The 24,049-nt window shown below is 50.5% G+C and overlaps 1 protein-coding gene across 1 annotated transcript; it reads right to left on the bottom strand.

Moving 5' to 3' along the window:
* Positions 1-721: 721 nt before the first annotated feature.
* Positions 722-22,933, bottom strand: AGPAT2 (1-acylglycerol-3-phosphate O-acyltransferase 2). The gene is made up of 6 exons (XM_039506028.1): positions 22,597-22,933; positions 9,352-9,485; positions 8,021-8,196; positions 7,568-7,663; positions 5,425-5,497; positions 722-3,488 (listed from the first exon to the last, which is right to left on the bottom strand). The coding sequence occupies exons 1-6, from the start codon at positions 22,788-22,790 to the stop codon at positions 3,322-3,324; spliced, it is 840 nt and encodes a 279-aa protein (XP_039361962.1). The 5' UTR covers positions 22,791-22,933; the 3' UTR covers positions 722-3,321.
* Positions 22,934-24,049: the final 1,116 nt, after the last annotated feature.

The raw sequence follows: 24,049 nt of genomic DNA, 5'->3' as shown, positions 1-24,049 counted from the left end.
AGGCTGTCCTCGCCCAGAGCTTCAGCCACACCTGGGTTTGAAAGTCTTGTATGCCAGGCAGTACTCAGGCTCACGCACTGTAGCCGTGTGCACACAGGATGTTACCATATCGCACGTTGATGGAGTCCCACCAGTCTGTAGAGATCCACTTTATATCCACAGACATGTGCAGCTGGCCGATGGGATGTGAATCCAAAATCTGTATTGGTGTAGGGCTCTACACACCACACGGTGTAAACAAGTCCTCACTGTAGAAGCTTGGACAAAAAAACCCACCTTTTACTCCCTTATACAGGAGTCATTCAGTCCAGCTCATTAGCAGCAGGAGGCTCACTTGGCCAACCTCCCCCCAGCTTTCAGTGCTTGCTTATGAGAACACTAAAGATTTTCTGCAAAATTGGTAATCAGGCAGGATCTCGGCAGTGATCCTTACAGCCATGCAATCTTTGACATTTATTGTGCACAAACTAACATGTATCCCTTTAGTAAATAGCGATGCATTTGAGAGTGGGAGCAGCAGAAACTGCCTACAGATTTGGTCCAGACAAGGCTCTCTTCGCCCGTTACCTCACCATGCTCACGGGGCAAGAGTAGCTAGCGACAGATTCTCAAATACCAAAGGGGAAACGGACAATATCGGGTACACTCTCCACCCACAGTAAAAGCTCCTCCAGGCAGTAAGTTCAACCCAACCTGGGTTCTAATAAACTCCACACAAGACTTTCTATTTAAATAACTGCTTTATAAGAATGTACATTTGATCAAACATACATTGTTTAAACGACTAAAAAACAGAACAGCAGACAACTGCCTTTGTGCACACTCAATCTCTTTTCCCACTTCAGTCATAAACAGACAGACTTAGATTTATACATCTGATACAGAGTCATCTTTGGCCAAAGAAAAATATCCACCCGTTACAACCACCCTACCATCCCAACTGCTCACCCTAGACTGGAGCTGCGGGGCAGGAGGGTACCCCAAGAATTTGGATGTTTGCCTCAAATTACATAGCCACTTTGTCTGCCATTCTTATGGAAGGAAAAAAGAAAGTGCTGCTTTGGATTTCAGAACTGAAGAGCAGGAGGATTGCTGTGTCTTCCACTGGTTCTGTACTGAAATCAGATTTCACCAGATGGATGCTCGAATATTCATTTGTAATCACAGCTCTAGCTGCAGCTCTGAACCATGTCGAGCTACCTACTCCCAGCATCCTCTATTTGGTTTCTCCCAGTTCTGCATTAGTGCTTTTTAAGCATTTGATTTGGTGTCCTTTATAGAAAAAACAGGAATTCTGTGATTGAGACAGCATCGTCTCCAATGCCACCCACTAAGCAGGAGGCTTGGGAATGATGCATTGCACAAGATTACTTTACATGAAGAGATGTACTGCCTTTGTCAGCTCGAGGCAACATTCCCACAAGGCCTCTAAGCAAATCCCTGGGAGTTTTCATGGCTCCCCCAGGGAGCATAAACGTCTCTGCTGTTACCCTTTGAGGAGCTCTACATTTCTACTGCTGGGTGAGGAGAGTCTGAAACTCAGTTACCAGGAATCCCTCTAGCTGTTATTTCCAGCTGGCAAATTCAGACTGAAGGAAACATTGATTCAGGGCCATCACACAATCCAGCACGTTTTACATCTCCAGCACCATGGCTTTCGCCTAACACTGATGGTCCTAGTAAGGCTAACGTTCTGAGACATGTTTGTATGGCAGGCACTGTCTTTTGGTCGATGTGCAGTGTGTCGAACAGCACACTACAGCCCTTAGGAAGCAAGAGCAACAGCAAAGAGTCTAGGTACAAAACCTAGATTAAAATCAACTTTAAACAAAACATCTGAGCACTGAAAGCATTGCAACAAATACCAAGGAAGTGCCACATCTACCCTTCCCTCAGCCCGTCATACCTGGCTCTATCCTAAAAGCGAGCCATCAGGTGGAGTACAAGAGTATATACTAAGTCAGGGATGCTGGCTGTAATGCAAAACAATGGGGATGAGCAGAGAAGAATCCCTCTCTCTTTGGGGGTTTGTCTCATCCTTTTAGTTTAGCTCTTGGCATGTTAATGCCTCACTTACAAACCCCAGGGATTGTGTTTAGAGAGAGCCTGATGGCTGCCATAACGCAAACCTCTATGGGGATGCTAAGTGTTTGGATAAAAACCTACCAAGACACTATACCATGGGTTTGGTTGGGTGTCTTAGGTCTCCACGTTTACCCCTCCTACACCATCCCTAAATGAGTCCACATGGAGCGTGTCCACTCAGTGGACACGGAAACTTGACTTCATTAAGGGACAGCATCAAGAATAGCTGGCCCCATAAGGCCCACCTGTCCTGCCCAGAGAACCCGAAGGAAGCATGTTTAGAGGCCCACCTAAAGAAAGCCTTAGGCTGCAAGATGGCTAGAAGTACTGCTGGGGAACTCACTCTGTCTGAAGAGCGAGCAAGGGACTGACATCTGTACAAAGCTTGCCCCAGGACTTCTGGTAAGAGCGTCCTGCACATTTCAGTTCCCTGCTACGTGCTACGACTTGGCCATTCCATCAGGAAGGGGTGAGTGGTTGGTCTCCCATCTTTGTCTCTGAGCAGACTCACAGGTGCTTAGTGTCTTTAAAAAAAGAAAAACCCCAACAGGTTGATTTGGCAAAAACCAAATTGTGTCTAAGGTGAGACTCGAGGCTGGGAAGAATGAAACTGAGCGCTGGGCAGAGACTTTAGAAGCTGAATTTCAGCTGTGAGCAAGATTTCAACTAGGGCATGAGTCCCTGCCAGTAAGCGTTGGGAATGCACAGCCGCATGAAGAGCGCCATCTGAACCGATCCCACCCTCGCCTCCTCAAGCACCAACAGCTAGGGACAGGATGAAAGCAAGTTTTAATCATTTGGAGGCTGCAAAGATGTACCTTACACGGTCTTCGGCATCCAATGGATTGGCTGTGGCAAGTGCCAGGCTTGCAGTGCTCAGTGCCAGGACCTTAACATGGTGTTCTGCAACACCTAGTGTCCCAGCTGCCTGAGCGTAGCAGGAGCTCGCAGAAGAGTTCAGAATGGTCACTGCACTGGCCATCAGGACTAGAGCCCATCACTAGCACTTGTAGGGTGTTTGAGAAACTGAGTGCAGGAGACACTTCCCCATGGGAGATAACCCACAAAAGAGATTCACCGAACCGTAGAACTGGCCCAACAAATGGTGTGTCAACTAAAGGTCACCCTAAGCAGAGGCTTAGGATTTGCCCAAACCTGCTGCAAAGGAAGGGGAGAAACCCCTTGGATATTTTGGCAATGGAAATAGGTCCTTTCAGTCCTTGCTATTTGGGAATACTATTGTTGAGGGCCCTGCATTGAGCCGTTCACCTCACTCGTCATGCCAGATAATCTGAAAAAGGTCTCCCTCATGGTGCAGTAGCATCGCTCTGTGAGGTCCGCGACATCCTCGGCCTTCAGGCCCTTGGTCTCAATTGGCTGGAGCACCTCAACCCGGATTTTACCTAGGAAAAAGAAGAAACTCAAGTTTTCTGCATTTGGCCATTAGATAGTCATAGGGAGGGTGGAGAATGGCTAAAGTACCAGTCATAATCCCCACCTTCACAACCCCGGGAGCCCGGGACACATGGCCATAGACAGCATAGCAAAGCTCGCAGGTGCTAGTTACCAGGATCCAGTCTAAATGCACCATTACATTCGCTGTAACGGCCATTAGTGGGGACAGCTCGTTTCCATCTGTGTCACAAGGCTGTGTACAAGGAGTTCCTGGCAGCAGGCACCCAGACCTCAAGCATTCATGGCTTCCTATTGCAGGAAATGCTCAAACAGACTATTCTGGCAGAACTTGCGACTCCTTGCCCTGTCCCCACCAGGCTAGTGGCAGAGTCCATTGCTAAAGGTCACCGGTGTGACATTTTTAGAAAGCCGGGTAATTTTTGTAGCTGTTACTAACAAAGAATTCACTAGAGAGGATTGTGACAGCACAACCCACTCATGTGCACAATCAAGTAGCGATTAGCATTCAACAGAGCCAACTTCCTTGGACACGTGTCATGAACGTCAATGTTATGCAACATACATTGCACATGACACCCAGGGTTTTGCATTTCTACATGCAGTACCCAAGTCTCTCTCTTAGGGAGTGAATTGAACCACCTGAAATAATTTCTTACTCTCTGAGAACCTTTAGATCCTTGGAGGTATTTGGTGGGGTCATAGGGGTGAGTTAATACGTACACAATAAGAGTATAGTTTGAAACAAAATATTTTGACTTCATCTTTAAAAGTTTGCTTCTGCAAGTAAACTACTTCTGCTCCTTTAGGTAGGCCAGAAGGTGTGTAATTTAATAATCTGCTCAGATCCCGGTCATTGAAAGCCACAATCAAGCCAAGGTGCTTCACTTGAGGCCAGGCCACTTGGCTCTCAGAGTTGAAGTCATCACATCTTTGATTTGGCTAGGTGATATTTACCTCGTAACCCTCCCACCCATGGGGGCACACATTCATGTGGAAACCATGCAGTCTTGTTTGGTTTTCCCCAGACAGTAAGAAGTGCCAGCAACCCTCCACATGGATGACCAGCAGTACAGTTCTCTGGAGGTGGTTTTTGCTGTGTGGAGCAAGTTTATTTTATTTTTGGTTAATTAAACCAAGAGACCCTGCTGTTGCAACAAGCAAGCCACATACCCCCAGCTCCTCTTCTGCAGCAGCAGGAACCACTGTGGCATACAATGGCATTTCGGGGACTCAACAGGGCTGCTAAGCACCCACTCAAGAAAAGTAACAATAGTGACTTCTTTCAGAAGTTCCTAGTTCCTCAGTTCTCAAGGTGCCCTTTACCGTCACAAAGGCTGTATATATCCATCGGGCAGAGCAGGTGCCTCAGAACCCAGCTAGGACAACACTCAGGAAGTCCTTCAGGGAGAGAATTACAATTCATTCCTTTGAAGCCAAAAGCTCCTGAGTGAGCAATTAAAGAAACTCCAGCCTCACCTCGCAAGAGTGTTTACGAGGCAGCAGGAGCCCTTCAGGTGCTCTCTCTTACAGGGCCAGGTGCATTTTGATACTCTTGAGATAACGAGTCAGCCAAAAAGCCAATCCAGTGACCTAGCCTGCATGTGCTGAGGAAGCAGGCTGGAACACAGAAAACATCTGCTGATTATGACAGAACAGGACGTTGCCTGCTGTGCATGACCCAATAGTGTCAGGTGCTTTGTTCACGCATTCCTTTTTTGCCCATTATCTACTGCAAGTATGGGCCAGATGAGAGTTAACTGGACCAGGCCTCAGCCCACAATCTAGTGCAGTAGGGGGCTTACATCTCTCCCTATGCCCCCACTTGTGTAGAGTTATTTCTACCAAAGGCCCAGGGGTCTTCTGCGGGGAGACCAGAAAGACGGAGTCCACCCATAAACAAGAGGGTTCAGAGCAGTACAGTACCTGATATAAATAGCTTCTTGGCTGGATTGTAAAACGAAGAGAACGAGGAATACACCACAGGAATAATCGGAACCTCGGAGGGGAAAGAGAACACCGGGCAGTTAAATCTGTATTACAATAGCATGGCAGCAGCCAACACTGAGCCCCCATTGTGCTAGGTTGTCTACAAATACAGAACAAGTCCTAACTCTGGCTTTGGACTGTAGGCTCATCAACGAATACAGAGGGTAGAAGAAAGTTACTCTCTCCATTCCCATATGTAAAATGGACTCAAAGACTAAGGCCCAGATCTTCAAACAGGTATTAGGAGCTTAACTCCCATTGAAATCAATGGAAATTAGGCACCTGCACACCTTTGAGGAGTGGGGCCCAAGTGACTTTCCTAAGGTCGCGGGAGCTTGCAGCAGTGTTGGGAATTGGCCTGAGGTCTCAAACCAGTGCTCTAAGCACACAGTTACTCTCCCAAGTCAAAGCCTGACGCCACCATCCTCCCCAGCATGTTTAATCCTGCAATTCCCTAGGCTGATAAGCAGCTCAAACATTCACTGCAAATGCCTCTAAGCACACAAGAGGGGGCAGGTGCTGGTTAAACATTTAGGAACAGGAATCACTGTTTGCAAACATTTATGAGCAAGGCAATGCCTCTGACAGAGAAAGATGGAGAAGAGGCAGCTATTTTTAATCTGGCATAATATGGAAGATCTACTGTTGGCGACTTGCTGAGAATGTAAATGAAGCCAGCCACCACTTCAGATGTTGTCCTTAGCCCAGTCTCTAGAAATCCATCTTTAAGTACTTGTTAGTGGGTGGCTAATTTATACATTGATTTGTGGCCTTTAGCGGGAATTGGCTTCTTAAATCACAGGCTCCACACAGAGACCAAGGAGGGTGAGACAAGTATACAGGAAATAGGTTAAGAGCTACAATCTTAATATTTTCTGCTTCACTGTCGGTTATGGTCCCTTCTGCTCCTGGTATATTAAAGCTTGTTTGCATACAAACATCATGCCCTCCACAAACATAGAATGGACATGAGATACGAAGCAGTGTTTGGTTTTCAGAGTCTGGTAGGACTTCCTAAGCCTGAAGAAATCCAGGAGAAAATCCTGGCTATTCCACTTCAAGTGAACTTAGTAAAGTTCTAAATTAGTGGCCCGGGAAACTAGAATCTTCCATGTATCTGCTCAGCAGGCCACTGCACCAGTGCAAGCATTATCCCCTTCCAGTACGCTGGCGACTAAGTTGTCTTTACCCAATTCTCTCTCTTTTAAAAGAGGGAAAAAATGGTCACAGTACAATGGTCACAAAATATGGCTACTTTAGAAGACAGACACAAGTTGATCTTCAGTTGTAGAACATAGCATGTTGCAGTTTTTATTAAACTCATCTAACCTACCACTACGGATATGGAAATTAAACTATCCAGACCACAGGCTGTATAAGTTGTGGTTCAATACATACAAATGCTGCACATTTTAATCTTGCTTCTTCCAAGACATGGCATTAATCAATCAGTCCCCACCTGCACTGTGCTAAACAGACACCACAGCACCTACCGGGTCACCATGCACTGTCGAGCAGGCAACACTGAGGAAGCGATTCAGTTGGCTAAAGGAGGGATCTAACTGACAAAGGTGGGTTCTAACCCATGTTATTGCAGGCTAGATGAGTGGCTCAAAATTATGACTTTAGAAGCTATAATGCAAGTCAGTAGTAGAAGGAGCCAAGTTAGCCAGAATTTGATCATCTCCAGGGGGTTGTCCTGGAGAAGAATGCTATCTACGCCATGGTATTGGCTGGCCATCATCTCCTCCCCATGCACCGAGGGCAGTCCTTTATAATCCTTCTGGTCCCCAACCATGTCCCCTCAAGCTCATTTATCTGAAAAGTTTCAGGTGCCATTTTCCAAGGAGACTCGCATACTTCTGGGAGCCCGGTGAGAAAGCTGCCTCTCTCTGCAGCTTACTATCTTGGGTGCTCTGAAGACAGTGTTCATGTTGAAGGGCCCGGGTGTCATTTATCATGCTCACATTTTGGACTGCTAAAGAATCCCACGTTGCCAGTATCTGGTCACCATAGGTAGACCTTTCACTGGAAGGCCTGTTTAGTGCCTTGGCCCGTGAAAGAAGCCAACAAGCGTTACCTGTGCCTGTACAGCAAGATGAAAAGCTCCTTTCTTGAATGGTAACAAGTCACCATTCCCGTTCCTCGTGCCCTCTGGGTATATCCACACCTTCACCTGTAAGACGGGGAGATAAACCATGAATTCCATTTGTTGGCACACCAGAAGTTAGCTGTAGAATTAACCCACATAACCTCTCTAGTGCTAGGGCAGATCATAGATTGCATGTCTCTGTTTCTAGTTGTTTGGAACCCCTCCGAAGATTTTGCTGCAGGATACAGCTACAGCCAGGACTGGCATTTGAAGTCTACACTAGCCACCACTAGAGGTCAGACAATAGTTCTCATAGTATTCCACCCTCCCCCATCCTTAATCCAGCAGCTGAATAATGTTCCAGCACAAGCAGCCCTCTACTCCAACAATTGCAAGCAGTGCCCAGCACTCACAAAACCCACTGGCATGTACTGTACTCACGTTCTCATCCAACATGGTCTGGGCAACCCCGGACATCACCGTCTTGGCATTGCTCGTACTCTTCCTGTTAATGAAGATGACGCCCCCCAGGTACATTATCAGGCCCACAGGGCCAGTGTACAGCAGCTCCTTCTTGCCGATCTGAACACAGTTATCTGGGAGGATTTCCATCAACCCTAAGCCCGGGGTGAAGGGAGAGTGTAAGAATCTCACCCACAATAAGCTGTGACAACAAGAACACCCTTCTCTCCACCCACAAACCAGATCGGCAGCGTACAAGCGGCCCAACCCAGGCTTGCTGACAAGCACCCGGAGCAAATAGGTGCAACGGGCTGCATGTACAGGAAAGGCAGCAGGAGCCAGGGAGCTTTGCAGAGATGATCCCTTGCTGATTCAGAGGCATCGCTGGCTCGCAAACCACCACGTGTCTTTCAGCAGCTTTCAGGTATTGGACACTGAAGAGACTTAGCCGTACAAGGATGGAATGAGACTGGGGCGTGGGCGGGAGGGGAAGGAGACACTGTAAAACAGCCACCTGTTCCACAGCTCTGCCTCAGGGACCTCCTTGGATCTGCAGCAGGAGCATGGCAGAAGGGACCCATGTGCTTGCCACGGCTAGGGGAGACTTTGCCTCTCTAACAGGGGCTGCAGCCCAGAAAGGTAATTTTTTAATACATGCACTTACAGGGTGGCAGCAGGAGTCAATGGCTGGAGCAAGGAGCTGTGATGGAGAAGACTGTGCCATCACTCCTCACTTTGCCTTAGACCCACCCTGCTTACTCCCACATCTGTAAGATGGGGCTACGACATCACTATCTTTGGATCATCTCTTCCTTCCTAGACTCTAGCTGTGTTTGTACAGCACCTGGCACAATGTGTGCCTGTGTTTGATTATCCCACAGCTGTTCTTACATCTGCCTCTGAAGCATTTGGCGGTGATCACAGTCATGGACCAGACACTAGACTAGGTGGACCTTGGGTCTGATCCAGTCTGGCAATACCTAGATTGCCATGTACCAGGCTCTTCCTCTGCTCTGTTGAGAGCGCCTGAACCGCAAGTATACTCCTCCCTGCTCACCCAATACCCCATTACACTGTGCATCTCTCCCCTCAAGACACTGCTGTAGCTTTCAACGCTGTACATGGCAATTCCTGTAGGCAGAACTGGCCGACACACTTTGTGACATACAGGCAGGTCTCCTGGAGCCTACAAGGCTTGAAGACTCCCCAAATCTGGGACAAGCACAGGATTTCCCAAACAGCAAAGCTAGGTGCACCCAACAGTTCACTTTCAGACGGGACAGCTTTTTTTCCCAACCCAAGCAACTCACCCATCATGTCCAGGATGCTCTGATGGTTTGACACGATGACACATGGCCCCTCGATCTGGAAGTTCTCCAGTCCTTTCGCCTCAAACCTCAGGCCATAAATATACTTGAAGGTCTTAACTATATTTGCGATGATTCTGCATAGAGCAGAGAAGAGAAGTCAGAGGCCAGCAGGTCTCATGGAGTTGATAGTGTCTGCATTACCGTGTGGAAGATGCAGCAGAAAGAATCTGTTAAGCCAGAGGAACAGGCCTAAGGACCAAAAAAGGTGTCAACACTTCCCTCATTTACCTGCCCTCACACATGTCCTGGGATGTCCCTGCATGAGCTAGAAGCTGCCTAATTTGCTCTGTAGTTTATTAGGAGGGGCAGGAACATGTAATGTCCTTCAATTCCTGTTCCAAACAGTTGTCACATAACCCCACCCTCATCAACAGCCTCCCCCCACAAGGTCTTACGCAAAGGTACTTGGAGCGGCTCCCTCCCAGCAGTACAGCACACAGCTCTGCAGAACAGTTGCCCTCTCACATCAGAGGTGTGCAGAGAAGCAGTGAACCCCTCATAGGGCACTTTAGTGCCAAGGCAAGTCAGTCAATCTACCCTTTGCTCTCCCACTGACACCAGCACTGTGCCGCAGGCCTGCTGCACTTCAAAAAAGTGAGACATTCTTCCCTAGTCTGGGAAATTGCTCTGACTTTCTCAGTCCAAGCTACATCACTGAAAGGCCCATGTAAGTGAAAGGCAAACAAGTTATCTACGGAGTTCAATGATCAAACACACACAAATGACAGGATTTTGTAGAGCTCACCCTGGAAGTCATATCTGTTTATTTCTCTCCACCTCCATCTGTACCATCATTGTAAGACGCTGCCATCTGCAGGGCGAAAGCTTTCTCTAGCTAAACAGCCCACTAAGGAACCTGTTCAGTAGATTCACCACCTGCCACCTTCCAGCATGCATGATGCCTAGCCATGGTGCATCAGCCCTTATGTAATGCTGCTTGAGATATCTGCCTAATGCAACTGATTTGGAGAGATGTTCACTCCAAGGAGCTTTGTGGGAAGCCATAGAGCAGCTTGGGATCCTTCTCAGTACCATCTTGGCCAGCGATTCCTTACAAAGAAGCAAGGGTCCAATCCTGCAATGAACCCCACGCAGGGCTGGCACTTCCATTTAGGCGACCTAGGTAGTTGCCTAGGGCGCCAGGATTTGGGGGGGGTGGGGTGGCATTTTGCCGGGAGGGCGGCAGGCGGCTCCGGTGAACCTGCCGCAGGCGTTCCTGCGGAGGGTCTGCTGGTCCCGCGGCTCTGGTGGAGCATCCGCAGGCACGTCTGCTGCAGGTCCACCGGAGCCGCAGGACCAGCAGACCCTCTGCAGGGACGCCTGCGGGAGGTCCACCGGAGCCGCAGGATGAGCGGCGAAATGGGTAGAGCCAGCCCTGCGCCTAGGGCACCAAAAACCCTGGTGCTGCTCCTGATCCCGAGGAGAGCTCCCTATCTGTAGGGAGCACCACTGTCTTCCCCACACAGGTACAGGGGTCCAGCCGTGCAGACCCCATTGCTGCACTGGGCGGAGCTGCTTCAGAAGTTCTGGCAAGAGAAAAGTGGTTTCCTGAACCTGCTGGAGATGGGCCATGGTAGCCCCACCGTTGGGTTTCCCCAACACACTCCGTCTTGCCTATTGCTTTAGACTGCGGGCACTTTAGGGCGGGAGTCATGTTTCCAGGAGAGCTCAGCACCCAGTGACAAGAGACTGGGCTGAGCACCCTACAGCATGAGCAGTCACTGCTGTAAACTGGCTCCCTTGGTTTCAATCTGGAAATAGGTGGATTGGTTTCTAGTAAAGGAAGTGAGAGTTTGGCTGTTTGCTGAGCGAGTTCCATGGGGCAGAGACAGGCGACTCGTGCAGACTCAAGAACCAAGACCCCACCCCGGACAAGGACACAAGCTAGCTCCCTGCCAGCGAGCAGAGATTAGAGTGCTGCTCCTACCACCCACATAGCCGGGTGGAGCTTAAAGAGCCCTTATGGAATTAAGTGCCACGCCAGAGTTTCATTTAAATTAAGGTTAGCAGGTAAAAGCCAGAACTTCCAACTGCCAGCCTCCCATCCCTCTTCCTGGCATGCCACGGGGCTGGGACGAACAGAAGGACACAGGGCTGGGGGCATTCAGCAGCTACCACAGAGATGAGCTGCCCAAACAGTGCTAGGACCTACGCAAAGAGCCTGCTGTGGTGGATAAACCCCCTATTTCCCTGCTCCAATGCTCAGCCCTACACCTCCTGCATGATAATACTTATGGGGGGCAGGGGATGGGACAGTCAGTAGGCACCCCATCAGAGAGACAGAGGAAGCAAGCATCTCTGCTGGGAGCATGCTGGAAGCGAACAGCCTCCCTCAGCAGATGTAGGGAATGAGAGAGAGGAGAGATGTGTGTGTTGAACGTGGGCTGATTTTGTTTTCTGTGTTTAAGTGCTGGAGAATCTCACACTGTCACGCGTATGCCGCTTAGGAGTGTGTGTTTGGATCTGTGCTTAGAAGCCAAAGAGGCGGGACAGGGTTCCCCGAGCTCAGAATTGGAGTGTGGAGCCCAGAGATCAGCTGGCCAGCGCATACTGGCTGTTTCAGGTGGGGCGGGCGGGGGGGTACTGCCACCTAGAGAGGAAGATCAAGGTGTGACAGCATGTGTGGAACCTGGGATGAGCGTATTTCATGCTCCCCTAATGCTGGCAGGGGAAGGAGAGGGAGGGGTGTCTTGTGGCTCTGGGCTTGGGGGCACCAGGAGCTAACACCCTAACCAGACCATCTCACACCATAGACAGCAGCAGCTGCTTCCCCCCCTTTCCACCTGAACATGCCAGACAGCCTGGCACAGCCCCACTTGCCGAGACTGACGTTCTCCCCACCTCCCCTGCACATCTGGCTTGAGACTGCGTGGGTTGGGCATTTTCACTCTCCAGTAAGCACCCCCAGCAACAGAGAGCGCCATTTCCGAAGCGCCTGCTGGCTGCCATCGGCACGAAGCAGCAATTCTGTAGCCAGACCGGGCAAAGGTTGCAGTTTCATTTGCACCCACACAGCAGCTTCTGCCAGCACAACTGTTTGTGCAGCCGCACCCATCTCCTGGCCTACCTTGGCCGAATGCCTTCTAGCTCACACAGCCACGGGGCATTCACACAGAGCAGCATGCTCCGGGATGCCCAGAAAGGCTGGCTAGAGCAGAGTATCAACTAGGAAACGAAACATAGGACCATGCATCCATGTCCCAAGCTAGACCTCTGTTAGGGGCCAGACATGGTGAGTTGCCATGGTTACTAGCAGAGTTTTAGCCACACAAGCCATGCCTGCAGATGGTCACAAGCACCCTTGTCCATGCGACACATTAGGGTTCTCTCCTCCCTATCACCTCCACCTAGCTCTTATATGGCACTTTTCATCTGCAGACCTCAGAACACGTTATATAGGTCAGTGTTATCCTTATTTTACAGATATGGAAACTGAGGCTCAGGCCCAGCAGAGCAGGGACAGAGCCAGGAACAGAACCCAGTTCTCCCAAGTCCACATCCTCTCTCCGCTAGGACACCCCTCCACGCTCTTCTCCCTCTCTACCTGGATTCTCTTCATTACAGCATGGCTTCTGAGAGGGGACCACTCTGTTCCTCCCAGGCCCTGCACCCTCAGGAAAGTACAGTCTCATTCAGAGTGCAACTAGATTGGAGATAACTCTGCAAGTAGTTTTGGTTTGGACTGGGCAGACTGGGGCTTTTACAACCAGCTGAGTGCGACACCGGAAGCAGACAACTCGAGGGAGGCTACATGGGACACTGTGCCAGCACTAGAGCTGGTCAGGATGGGTTCTTCCCCTGCAGAAAGTGAAAGAAAATTGACAATTTTTCACATGTTCAAGTTTTCCCATAGGAAGAGTCCAACTGGTCAAAACACCAGATTCAGGCAAAGCTGTTTCTGACAAAACAAAAAACGAGAGAGAGAGTGAGAAAAGCAGCAGCTTTCCACAAAGATTCTTGTTTTGTCAAAATACAATTTTCTATTAAAGCTGATCGAAGTGTCTGCCTAGCCCGACTCAGCAGCTACTTGTTTTCCTAGACAGAAGCAAGGTCAGGAGAGGGCAACTTTTCCTCCTGCATTACTACTAAATCCTATTGATTTAGGGTTACTAGAGAGATGCTGAGGAAGGCAGCAGGAGTCCCTGACAGGACAGCACTCACTCCCCAGACCAGTCAGGTCAGCAGAACACCAGACGTGGTTCGATACTGGCAGGACTGGTGCTAGGAGACTCAAGTCCTCGATCTACCAGACACAGCTCAGGAAATGCAACATGAGCACCTCTGCATAGCACTGATCCCAACGCAGCAGGGCCGGTCAGTCCTGATGCCCGTGGCCTACCCTGCACAGTGTCTATGCCAAGACTTGGGAGAATGCCCCACTTCCTGCCAGCTGCAGGAGTGGTTTGCACCAGGGACACTGACCCACAGCAAATCACGGCCCATGGACTGGCCTGCAGGACACCAACTGGCCTCCAGGATGAAGCTAACGGTGCCGGTCTGGTAAACTACAAATAAAGTAGGTTTCCTTTTTTCTGGTTCTCAGGGTGTCCGAATGAGATAGTGCTCCATTCACCCAAACAGAAACCTCCAGTGATTACCTACCCAGGCTGCATTCAAGTCTGCCTCTGGACAGATCATTTTACTACTAAGAGTAACGAACAGGAGACTGGCAATTGCTCAGACCGAGCGTGCACAAACACACCCACCCACTAGTTCTTTGCAGAAATCAGAGGCAGAGGTTTAGCCCATTTAGACTCATAGACTATTAGGGTTGGAAGGGACCTCAAGAGATCATCTAGTCCAACCCATGTGTCTCACTCCAGACACACAGTCAAAAGGATTGTGTAGTGAGGTTACGAGAGGCAACGTGACGCAGTCAGCACAAGGATCACCAGTATCCTAGCCATGAGAATGACCCAATTTCCAACCCCACCTCCCTTCCATCTCCAAACCAGAGGAGAGGTCACTGCTCTGGAAACCAGGGCTCTGCAGAAAGCAGCAGCAGGAGCTGGTTACACATTACCTAAGGGCACATACGGACAAGAATGAGGGGGTGGCCTGATGTGGTAAGAGAAAGGTCCAGATTGCACAACATGTGAGGGGGTTGTCCTAAAACTGCTCAGACCACAAGGGGTGACGTACTGATCTGGAGCAGAGCCAGAGCACTCATTCAGCTACACTCATTGGGCAAGAGGAGGGGCATTGCAGCTAGGAGCTCCTCCAGTACGTGTGGTGACAGCATTACAAAGGTCATAAGCCTCATGCTACTGAGCGACGGCTGCAGGGGACAGGAGGAAACAGCATTCCTTCACCTCCCTGGTTACTCCTCAGGTGGGGTGACTAGGGGTCTCTGCCAGCATAGCTACACGGTCCAGGCTTTGTAGTATAGATAAATCCTGTGTCTTCTTCCAGTTACTGACCCTGCCACTGCTCAGTTGTATGGAGTACCAGCTGTACTAAACTGACCTGACAGTTTTCATGGCTGCCCAAAGGGTTAGAAAGAGCAGCCAACCTGCTGCAGCTTCCTCAGATCCCGGATGTCACTCCAGGGCCTCTGCTCGCTTCAGGTTTGTAAGGTTCTTTCCAACACTACATGCCAGAGGCAAAGTTCTTATTTTAAAAAGAGACGCTTACATTCCGCACAAGTCACAGGCACTCACCTGAGAAAGCTTCCTGACCATCAGACTGGATTTCGCAAGCCTCAACAATCGCACTTGATTGTGAAACTAAAACATTAAGTCTAATTAATCAGCCAACATGTTATCAGAGACCTAAGAATGTATTTCCAAGGGCATGTCTACACGGCAGTTAAAGCTCCCGCAGCTGGCCTGTGCCATCGGACTCAGGCTCACAGAGCTCAGGTTGTGGGGCTGTTTAATTGCAGCGTAAATGCTGCTGCTCGGACTCTGTGAGGTGGGAGGGTCCCAGAGCTCTGGCTGCAGCCCAAACCAGATGCTCTGGTGCAGACCTTCCACGCCACAATTAAAACAGCCCCACAGCCTGAGCCCCACGCGCCTGTGTCAGCTGGCACAGGCCAACTGCGGGTGTGTAACTGCAGTGCACACCCCTTAGGTACCAAAATATATCGTCAATGCAGGATGCATTTCATGGGGCAGCTACATGTTGGCAGCTTTAATGAGATTTCACAATCGGCTGTGTAACAAGTGACATCTGAGCCTCACACTGGCATATAGTGACCTCTTCTTGGTCATGTTGGGTTTGGCATTATGGAGCCAGGAGCTGAATCAGCGGCAGGGGCAAGGATCTCAGCCATGGCAGACTTTATGGCCTGGTACAATCTCTGAGCTGCAAACATCATTCATTCATTCAGTCAACTTTCATCAGTGCAGGTTAAACCTTAATCCATTAGTCTAGGTGCAGAGACTAGAGAATGGGGCCAGGCAGGGCCGGCTCCAGGCCCCAGCACGCCAAGCCCGTGCTTGGGGCGGCATGCCGCGGGGGGCGATCTGCCGGTCACCGGGGGGGGGCGGCAGGCGGCTCCGGTGGACCCTCCGCAGGCAGTCCACCGGAGCCGCGGGACCGGCGACCACCAGAGCGCCCTCCCCCGTGGCGTGCCGCCGTGCTTGGGGCGGCGAAATTGCTAGAGCTGCCCCTGCGGCCAGGGGGACATGCCAGGAGACTGGTGCTAAAGGTTAAAAGCCAAAATCTACACACTTACTCCCCATACTGTGACCCCTCCACCCTCCCATACATGTGTGCATACACACACACACACACACACACACACACTTCAGCTGTGCTCAAAACATCAGCCCCAAAAACTAACTGCTAGCTCTGCTGTAAAGCCTGGCACCCTGCCTTTCCCAGAAAGGCCAGGTCAGTGCAGCCCCTTATCTACAGCAATAGCGTATTCGGCACCAAACAGGAGACACAACATGGATACTCTCCCCCTCCCAGCAGGGGACTTGGCTCATATATAATCCAGGAAGCTGCTATGCCAGAAAGTCCATCATTCGGCATGTGCAATCCTGCCTCAGTGGAGCTGGACTTCAGAATAACCTGACCTTTGTTCTAACCAGAACAAGTTGAAGCCATGAGTTGTCCCCTGCCCCCAGCTTTCCTCAGGAGGCAGTTTGCCTCTAGGCAGGCTCAGCACTACCTGCCACCCCTGGGGTCTAACTGGCCCCAGGACTCCTGGAAGGTTGTTTAATTAATGATACCCAGGGGCTCCAAAATACCCACTTATCTCCCCTACCCCCCACAATAATTGGAGCCCAGAACCAGCCCTGCCTCTAGGTGTAGCATTATGGCAGAGGGGTTCCCTACTAAAAGAAGGCATCATATGCAATTTAGACAAAGATGGCAGTGTTGTCTGGCGGACAGCAGGAGTCCGAGTTCCTAGGCTCCACTCCCACACTTAACTCTTTTTGGGTGCCCAGGGCTGGCCTGTTATGGGCCAGCCGACTCTGGCTCACAGGGTTCAGGCTGCCGTCCTGTTTAATTGCAGTGTAGATTTCCAGGCTCTAGGAGCCTGTGAGGTGGGAGGGTCCCAGAGCTTAGGCGGCGGCCCAAACCACAATTAAACAGCCCCAGAGCCCGGGCCAGCTGAAGGTTTTTAACTGCAGTGCAGACATACCCTTCGCAGTCCTGAGAGCCTCTATGCCTTCATGCCCCATCTATAAAAAGCACAATGATGAGAATTACTATCATGCACAATCAGAGGGCCAGGGTATTGGCACGTCTCAGAGGGAAGTATCCTGCTAACATGGCACAATACATTCAGAGTTCATAGACTGCAAAGCAAGTCATCATACGCCTGCCAGGATGTAGGACCACCACTAGGCAGCTAGTGCAGCAGTTGCTTGCACCAGCATGCTGCTTGTGTAACACATTTACAGTTAAACAAGGAGCCCGGTGGCACCTTAAAGGCTAACAGATTTATTTGGGCAGATTTGTTAGTCTTTAAGGTGCCACCAGACTCCTTGTCATTTGTGGATACAGACTAATACAGCTACCCCCTGATAATTTACAGTTAAACTACACAACGGTGCCCCTTTAACACCGAGAGAGAGAGATCTATAACCCTCCGAATCTTAATGGAATCACTTTCATGGAGTTAAAAGCCCAGTGGAAGACAGTTCTACTTGGATCATTTCTCAGGGGCATTTGTAACTGCAGAACTGTGTTAGGTCCGTTGTGTGTGGCCTTTGCAGCACGCAGGGCCATGCTGGCAATATCCCAAGAAGTGGAGGACGGCAGCTTATTTGTATACATTTACATGCATTGAATCACCGCATTCCCCATCCTAAACACAGTTAGAGGAAGCACAATACTTGGATATCGTAATAGTTACTTCTTGTCTTCAGTTTCCCCATGTGCTACTTCTGTCCTCTGCTCACTCTCTTGCCTGCCCTCCTGCTCTGCAAGTCACTATTCTCGCTGGTCTCAACTCCCCACCCACCCGGGTGAAAAATCCTTCAGACCCATCCCTCACCCGGGAGGGCCAAGCCCATCACTCCAGTGATCGGAAGAAGTGCAGGCTCTTGACCCTCCCACCAAACTGGCACTGCAATTTTGCTGCCCTGTCCCACCTCTCCCCTTCACACATGTAGGCAAGGGGAATGAGACCAGAGTAATTGAGATGTTTGGGTGGCGGGCGGTACACTGACAGACGTCCTTGTTTGGCACTGCTGTCTCAGTCAGTCAGCTCTCCAAAGAATGCTTGCTGGAGAAGGGAAAGCCCTTGAATAGTGATGTCTTCAGACCAAGTGTTGTAACTACAAATGCTAGGATAGCATAAAGACCATTTCCCCAACGTGCTGATATTTTTTACCTACGGCTACAGAACCCTTTTGGCTGTTTATCAAGGCAACAGAACTTTGGAGAGACAGATCAACAAAACAAAAAGACTGGACAGGCCACACAGAAGCCAGGATCTCAAGAAACATACACATACACATGGGAGAGTGGTGAAAGATTCAGAGTTCTCAGTCAATGACCCAAGGAAATTTTTAAACATCTAATTGTAGCGTGACTTTCCCTTCAAGTACAGCGGTTGCTTTGACAACACTAGAACACTGCCTTGGAGGTCAAATGAAGTACAATTAGATTTTTCTTCCTTCTTCCAGATCTAAAGAGAGGTCACGGTAACAAGATTAACAGCAAGAGCCCAGGAGAAGAAGTTTTTGCTTTTATAAAAGTATTTTTGTATCAAGCACACTTTCAACCTGCTTTGAAAGGACAGTTGTATATTCTCAATAGATTGAAATGTCTTTCAGTTTTGTGGAGGTTCCTACAAGCCCTTCTGTATCCTCAGCTAAAGTATTTTGTATATACTTTTGCAGAAATATTCTTTAGCAAAATAATACTGGTTCCTGTTAGACTAGTGTTCTGTAAGAGACAGCTGCATATGTAAACAGCCAATAGATAAGTCAGGTGCCAGTAGACAACATGCAGTGCGGATCCTGGGTTTTGTGAGACCAGTATCTGTTGTTGTGCACTACGAATGGCTTAAGAGGTGCACACAAAAGATGCAGGGATTGTTATGTGCAGCTCAAGGGAACACTAGGTGGACTATTCCTATCTCTGGCCATAGCAGGCCACTGCTGTCAAAAGGTACACAGCGGTTATCAGGGCACTGCTTTGACAGCTACAACTTTGCATTTAAAATATAGATGTGAAGCATGCAGGGAAAAGACCATTCTGAATCAATTCATTTTGCTCATATGCAAGATCAACACCGAGTAGCTTGCTGCTGCATCCCAGATTACATCATGTACCTACTGGAATTTGGCTAGGACTCCAAAAGGTTATCATCCCTACACTTCAGAAGAGGGTCAGCTTAGACACCTACCGGTCAGCCTCATGTTTTCACACCTTATTCAGAAGACAGCACTTCCAGCTACGTACTTTAGAGAGTTAACAGACAAAAATGACAGTTGTAAGCATCAGGATAGATCTGTGTTTGCTCTTTGAAAACCCCTTTGGTTGCTCACAAGATTATAATTAAACTCATATGACCGCAATGCAGAAGCACCCTCGCACTAAAGTGAAACAGCAGCAATTATGGGTTAAACTAGTTTATGAGGAGTGGGGAGGCATAGGGAAAGATGACTATGGCAGCTGACGTAAAAATGAAGCTGCCACATGAAGCTGCTATAGAGATAACAGAAGCAGAATCTGGTCGCCATGCTCCAACATACAGATAAGAGCAAAGAGAGACACTTCTTTCCGAAGCAACAGCTATAACTGTAGATGGACATATTTGGGGAATAAGAATATTTAACCTTGCTCTGAGCAGGTATCCCAAGGATTGTTTAAAAAGCCAACAGCCCTTTGACAGCAAGGCTCCCAATACAGCCCAGTGAAGTCAGCATGGGGTTAGCAACAGTAGGGAAATTTCTACAACAGCATTTCCCTGTTGAGGGAGAGGCTTTATGGCCCTGCTCCAGTTCAATACAGTACTGTCAGTTACAGGACTAGCCGCACCTCTGAACACTTGCTGGTCTGAGTGCACCTCTCATGCACTAGGCCTCCTGCCTTTACCTCTCCTGGGTGGAATGCCACAATTCTCCCACTCTTACCTAGGGGCCAGGTATCCTTACCTAGGATCAGCCATTCTGATCCTGCAGAGTTGACTGTGTTTGGCTGGACTCTGAAGGTGTATGACCAATAGTTTATAGAGTCTACAGTGACAAAACAGCCTTCTGCAATATAAACAATACTTGGTTTTAAGTAGGAACAAAGCATTGAGATTTCAAAAGTCTACCAGCATGTCTATCTTACCAAAAGATCCCCTGGTGGTAACCTAGGCAGGCCTAGCTAATACAAATACCTTAGCAGGTTCCTGCATCCCAGTCTGGCTTGCCAAAATACACCCCCATCACCAACAGTGTTTGTAAATTCTTCTGGTGGCCTGTACTCCCAGGCCCTTTCCTGTCCTGGCATCATCTTCTAATTCTCAAGTGTTCGCTGAGAAGTGGCTTGTCTTGATACATTTTCTCCCCTTCCTGCTTGTTTCTCCCTACCCCAGCCCTCCATTAAACTAAACCAATACAATCATATGTAAGCATCCCAGTAACCCAGGCAACATACAGTATTCATTCATTATCGCACAGCCACTCTAAATCAGGGTTAGTCAATAGGCAAACTAGCACTAAATCTGGACAGCCAGATGCTTTTGAACAGACCTCAAAAATACTTATTTTTTGTTCAGAGAAAAAATAAAAATAATTGACTATCCCTGCTCTAAATCCATTACACCTGCACCTTAGCTCCCTGCTACCACAATGGATATTTCACATTTGTAGATTTCTAGGAAGCGGTCAGGGCACATACAGAGAGTCTCTTTTCAGTTGCCCTCCCTGCTTCTCCCACCCCCCGCGTTCCACCAAGATACTTGTTTAGTCAGAGAATCTCTCTCTCAAGTAAATCAGGACAGTGATAGGAAATTCTACAGCCATCTTCACCTTGGACTCTATACAAGACCACTTTCAGCAGTGCCAGAGTGAACACGATCGAGATACTACAGCTGTGAAAGTCCCAAGTGTTCTCAAAAGCCTGTGACTAAGCGTTTTCCCCGAAGATCCTCACCCCAAGCAGGGCTGAACACTGTCAGAATCAGAGCCGCATAACCTCTAAGTGTAGCACAGGTGCAGCAATGCAAACAGAAGTCTTATCTCTTCCACCAACAGAAGTTGGTCCAATGAAGTACAAGCTTTTGAGTGACACAGAGCTCTTCTTCAGGTCTGGACAAGGACGCAGAGTATCTGAGCTACATGCAGGTTGAGACCGATTGTTAAACAGAGGCGAAACAAGTCAGGGCACCAACTGGCACAGGTTACCTAGGCCTGAATACAGCTCACTAGTTTTCTTTAGAGACTGGAGTAAATGAGAAAAAAAATACATTAAGTGACTTCCCAGCTTTCACACCCTCCTTTCGTGCTTTCAATCATCAGGTGCACTATTGCGTAAGTGACGAGTTACTCAATCTAACAGATCACCCCACTCAGGCTGTTGTGTTTGACTCTAGGCAACGAGGTGGATAAAAAAACTGAACAGATTAAAACGGCTTGAGGAGTACAGTGTTTAAAAAACCTCCGTCCAACTAATACATGTTCTCCAACTAGCAACTGAGTGCATTAAACCTACAGAAAATCCACACGCACTTCAAAACAAAACTACTACACATGTAAGCAGCAGAAGAGAGGACATTCTAATAATAAAGAAAGATTCCCAGTATGTTTACGGGGCAGATCACATCTTAATAGAAACTTCATGGAGACCTCTCCTTCATAACCACACAGGTCACCTCCCTGCCAGTTTGCAATAGCTTTAACATCCTTGGGGTTGGCAACAGCAATTGGTTACAGGGACAAACAAAAGGTTAGGAAAGTATTTAATGTATTTTTAGCCGCCGCACCTTCTAATGCAGTTTAATAGCTGGAAAGGAAGAGAGCCAGCACCCTGTGGCCTGACATCCCTTGGCAAGCGGGCCACAGTTCAGTAGCTCACAGTAGCTAACCACCAGAGTTAAAAGCCGTCAGCGTTTTGGTTGTAAGCCTCTAAGGAAGCGTGTTGTTTTAAGGAGAGGGGGGGAAGCATTAACATCCTAGCTCTTCCTCCTCCAAGTGTTGCCTGCTACCAAGGCTTGTAAGCCACCTGTATTAGCCGCCTCTTGCTCAAGTCACTCCGAGCTGTCACAAGACAGGATTCGTGACCCAGCTGTTGCTCTGACAGCACAGGATTGCAGCACCATGCCTACTGGATGGGGCCCCTCGCTGAAGGAAGGGCGAGTACAGTCGGTCTATAGAGAGGACAACGCCGGGGTTACAACACAAGGCTAGTTTTGGGGTGCAGAGAGGGTGCGGAGCCTTTCAACAGCTGCTAAGCCAGACAAGCAGACAGGCTGGTGGCAGGCCAGGCGGCAGGGAGGAGTTTCAACAAGCGGCCCCTCTGAGGTCTGCAGGGCACAGCGAGGGCCCGGTCACACCCAGCTGGCAAACAGGCCCCCCCTTTAAACCGCTGGGCTCCCCCCAGAGCAGGTCAGCGGGGCAGGGCCCCCAGGGGGGCACACGAGTGAGCAGCACCCCGCAGGGCACAACCAAGGCCCCCGCCGCTCAGCAGGTTTATCCCCCCGCCCCCGGTCCGGCTGCCCCGCGCCCCACCGGAGACCGCGCGGGGGGCTTCCCAAGCCGGCTCGGGCCCCTCTCCCGCCGCACTCGCCTCATGTTGCGCACGGTGCGGCCGCCGTGCCGCAGCAGGCAGAGCGGGACGGCCAGCGCCGAGGCCGCCACGCACAGGACGCAGTAGAAGCCGATCTTGAGCTGGAAGTGGGCGGCGGGGCTGAGCGCCAGGAGCGCGGGCAGCAGCAGGAGCAGCAGCAGGGCTGCGCCCCCCAGCAGCCAGCTCGGCTCCATGCCGGCCGGCCGGGGCGGGGGGTGCCCGGCTGGGCGCCGGCTCTCGGAGCGGAGCGGAGCGGGGTGGCGCTCGGCGGGGACCCTCGTGGCCGGGTGGCGCCTGCCCTGGCGGCCGGAGACGCGGCGAAGTCAGCCCCGGACTAAAGCCAGTCCGCCGAGGGGCGGCCCCCGCCGGCCTTAAGGGGCGGTTCGCGCACCCCGCCCGGGGGAGGGGATCGGCCGGGCCCGCCCCGTCCGCCTGTCTCCGGCCAGGCCCTCACACGGGGCGGAACCCGCGCGCCTCCGCCCTGCCCCGGCTGGCCCTCAGCTCCGCCCCGGGCCGGGCCGTGCTCCTCCTCCTCCTCCCTGCCACACTCACTGACTCTTCCCCAGTCACCCTGACACACCGAGCCTTCCCCTGGCCTCTGCTCACCCTGACACACTCACTGACTCTTCCCCTGGCCCCTGCCACACTCACTCTTCCCCGTGCTCACCCTGCCACACTCACTGACTCTTCCCCAGTCACCCTGCCACACTCACTGAGCCCTCCCCTGGCCCCTGCTCACCCTGACAACACTCACAGACTCTTCCCCTGGCCCCTGCCACACTCACTTTTCCCTGTGCTCACCCTGAGCCTGCCCCTGGCCTCTGCTCACCCTGACACACTCACTGACTCTTCCCTGTGCTCACCCTGACACACCGAGCCCTCCCCTGGCCCCTGCTCACCCTGACACACTCACGGACTCTTCCCCTGGCCCCTGCCACACTCACTCTTCCCCGTGCTCACCCTGAGCCTGCCCCTGGCCTCTGCTCACCCTGACACACTCACTGACTCTTCCCCGTGCTCACCCTGACACACCGAGCCTTCCCCTGGCCTCTGCTCACCCTGACAACACTCACTGAGCCTTCCCCCTGGCACCCTGACACTTCCCCGTGCTCACCCTCACACTCACTAAGCCTTCCCCCGGTCCCTGGTCACACTGACATGCTGACTCTTCCCTGGTCACCCTGCCACACTCACTGACGCTTCCCTGACACACTGAGCCTTCCCCTGGCTGCTGGTTACCCTGACACACTCACTGAGTCTTCCCCGTGCTCACCCTGACACTCACTGAGCCTTCCCCCGGCCTCTGGTCACCCTGACACACTCACTGACTCTTCCCCATGCTCAGCCTCACCTCCCACACTCACTGAGCCTTCCCCCGGTCACCTTGACACACTCACTCACTCTTCCCCTGCTCACCCTGACACACTCTCTTTTCCCCGCCCCCCTGACACAG

This window comes from Mauremys reevesii, linkage group 19 (genome assembly GCF_016161935.1).
Source record: "Mauremys reevesii isolate NIE-2019 linkage group 19, ASM1616193v1, whole genome shotgun sequence".
NCBI classification, from domain to species: Eukaryota; Metazoa; Chordata; order Testudines; family Geoemydidae; genus Mauremys; species Mauremys reevesii.
Note: the sequence above shows the minus strand (reverse complement) of the source record. Positions and strands in the feature narration are given on the sequence as shown.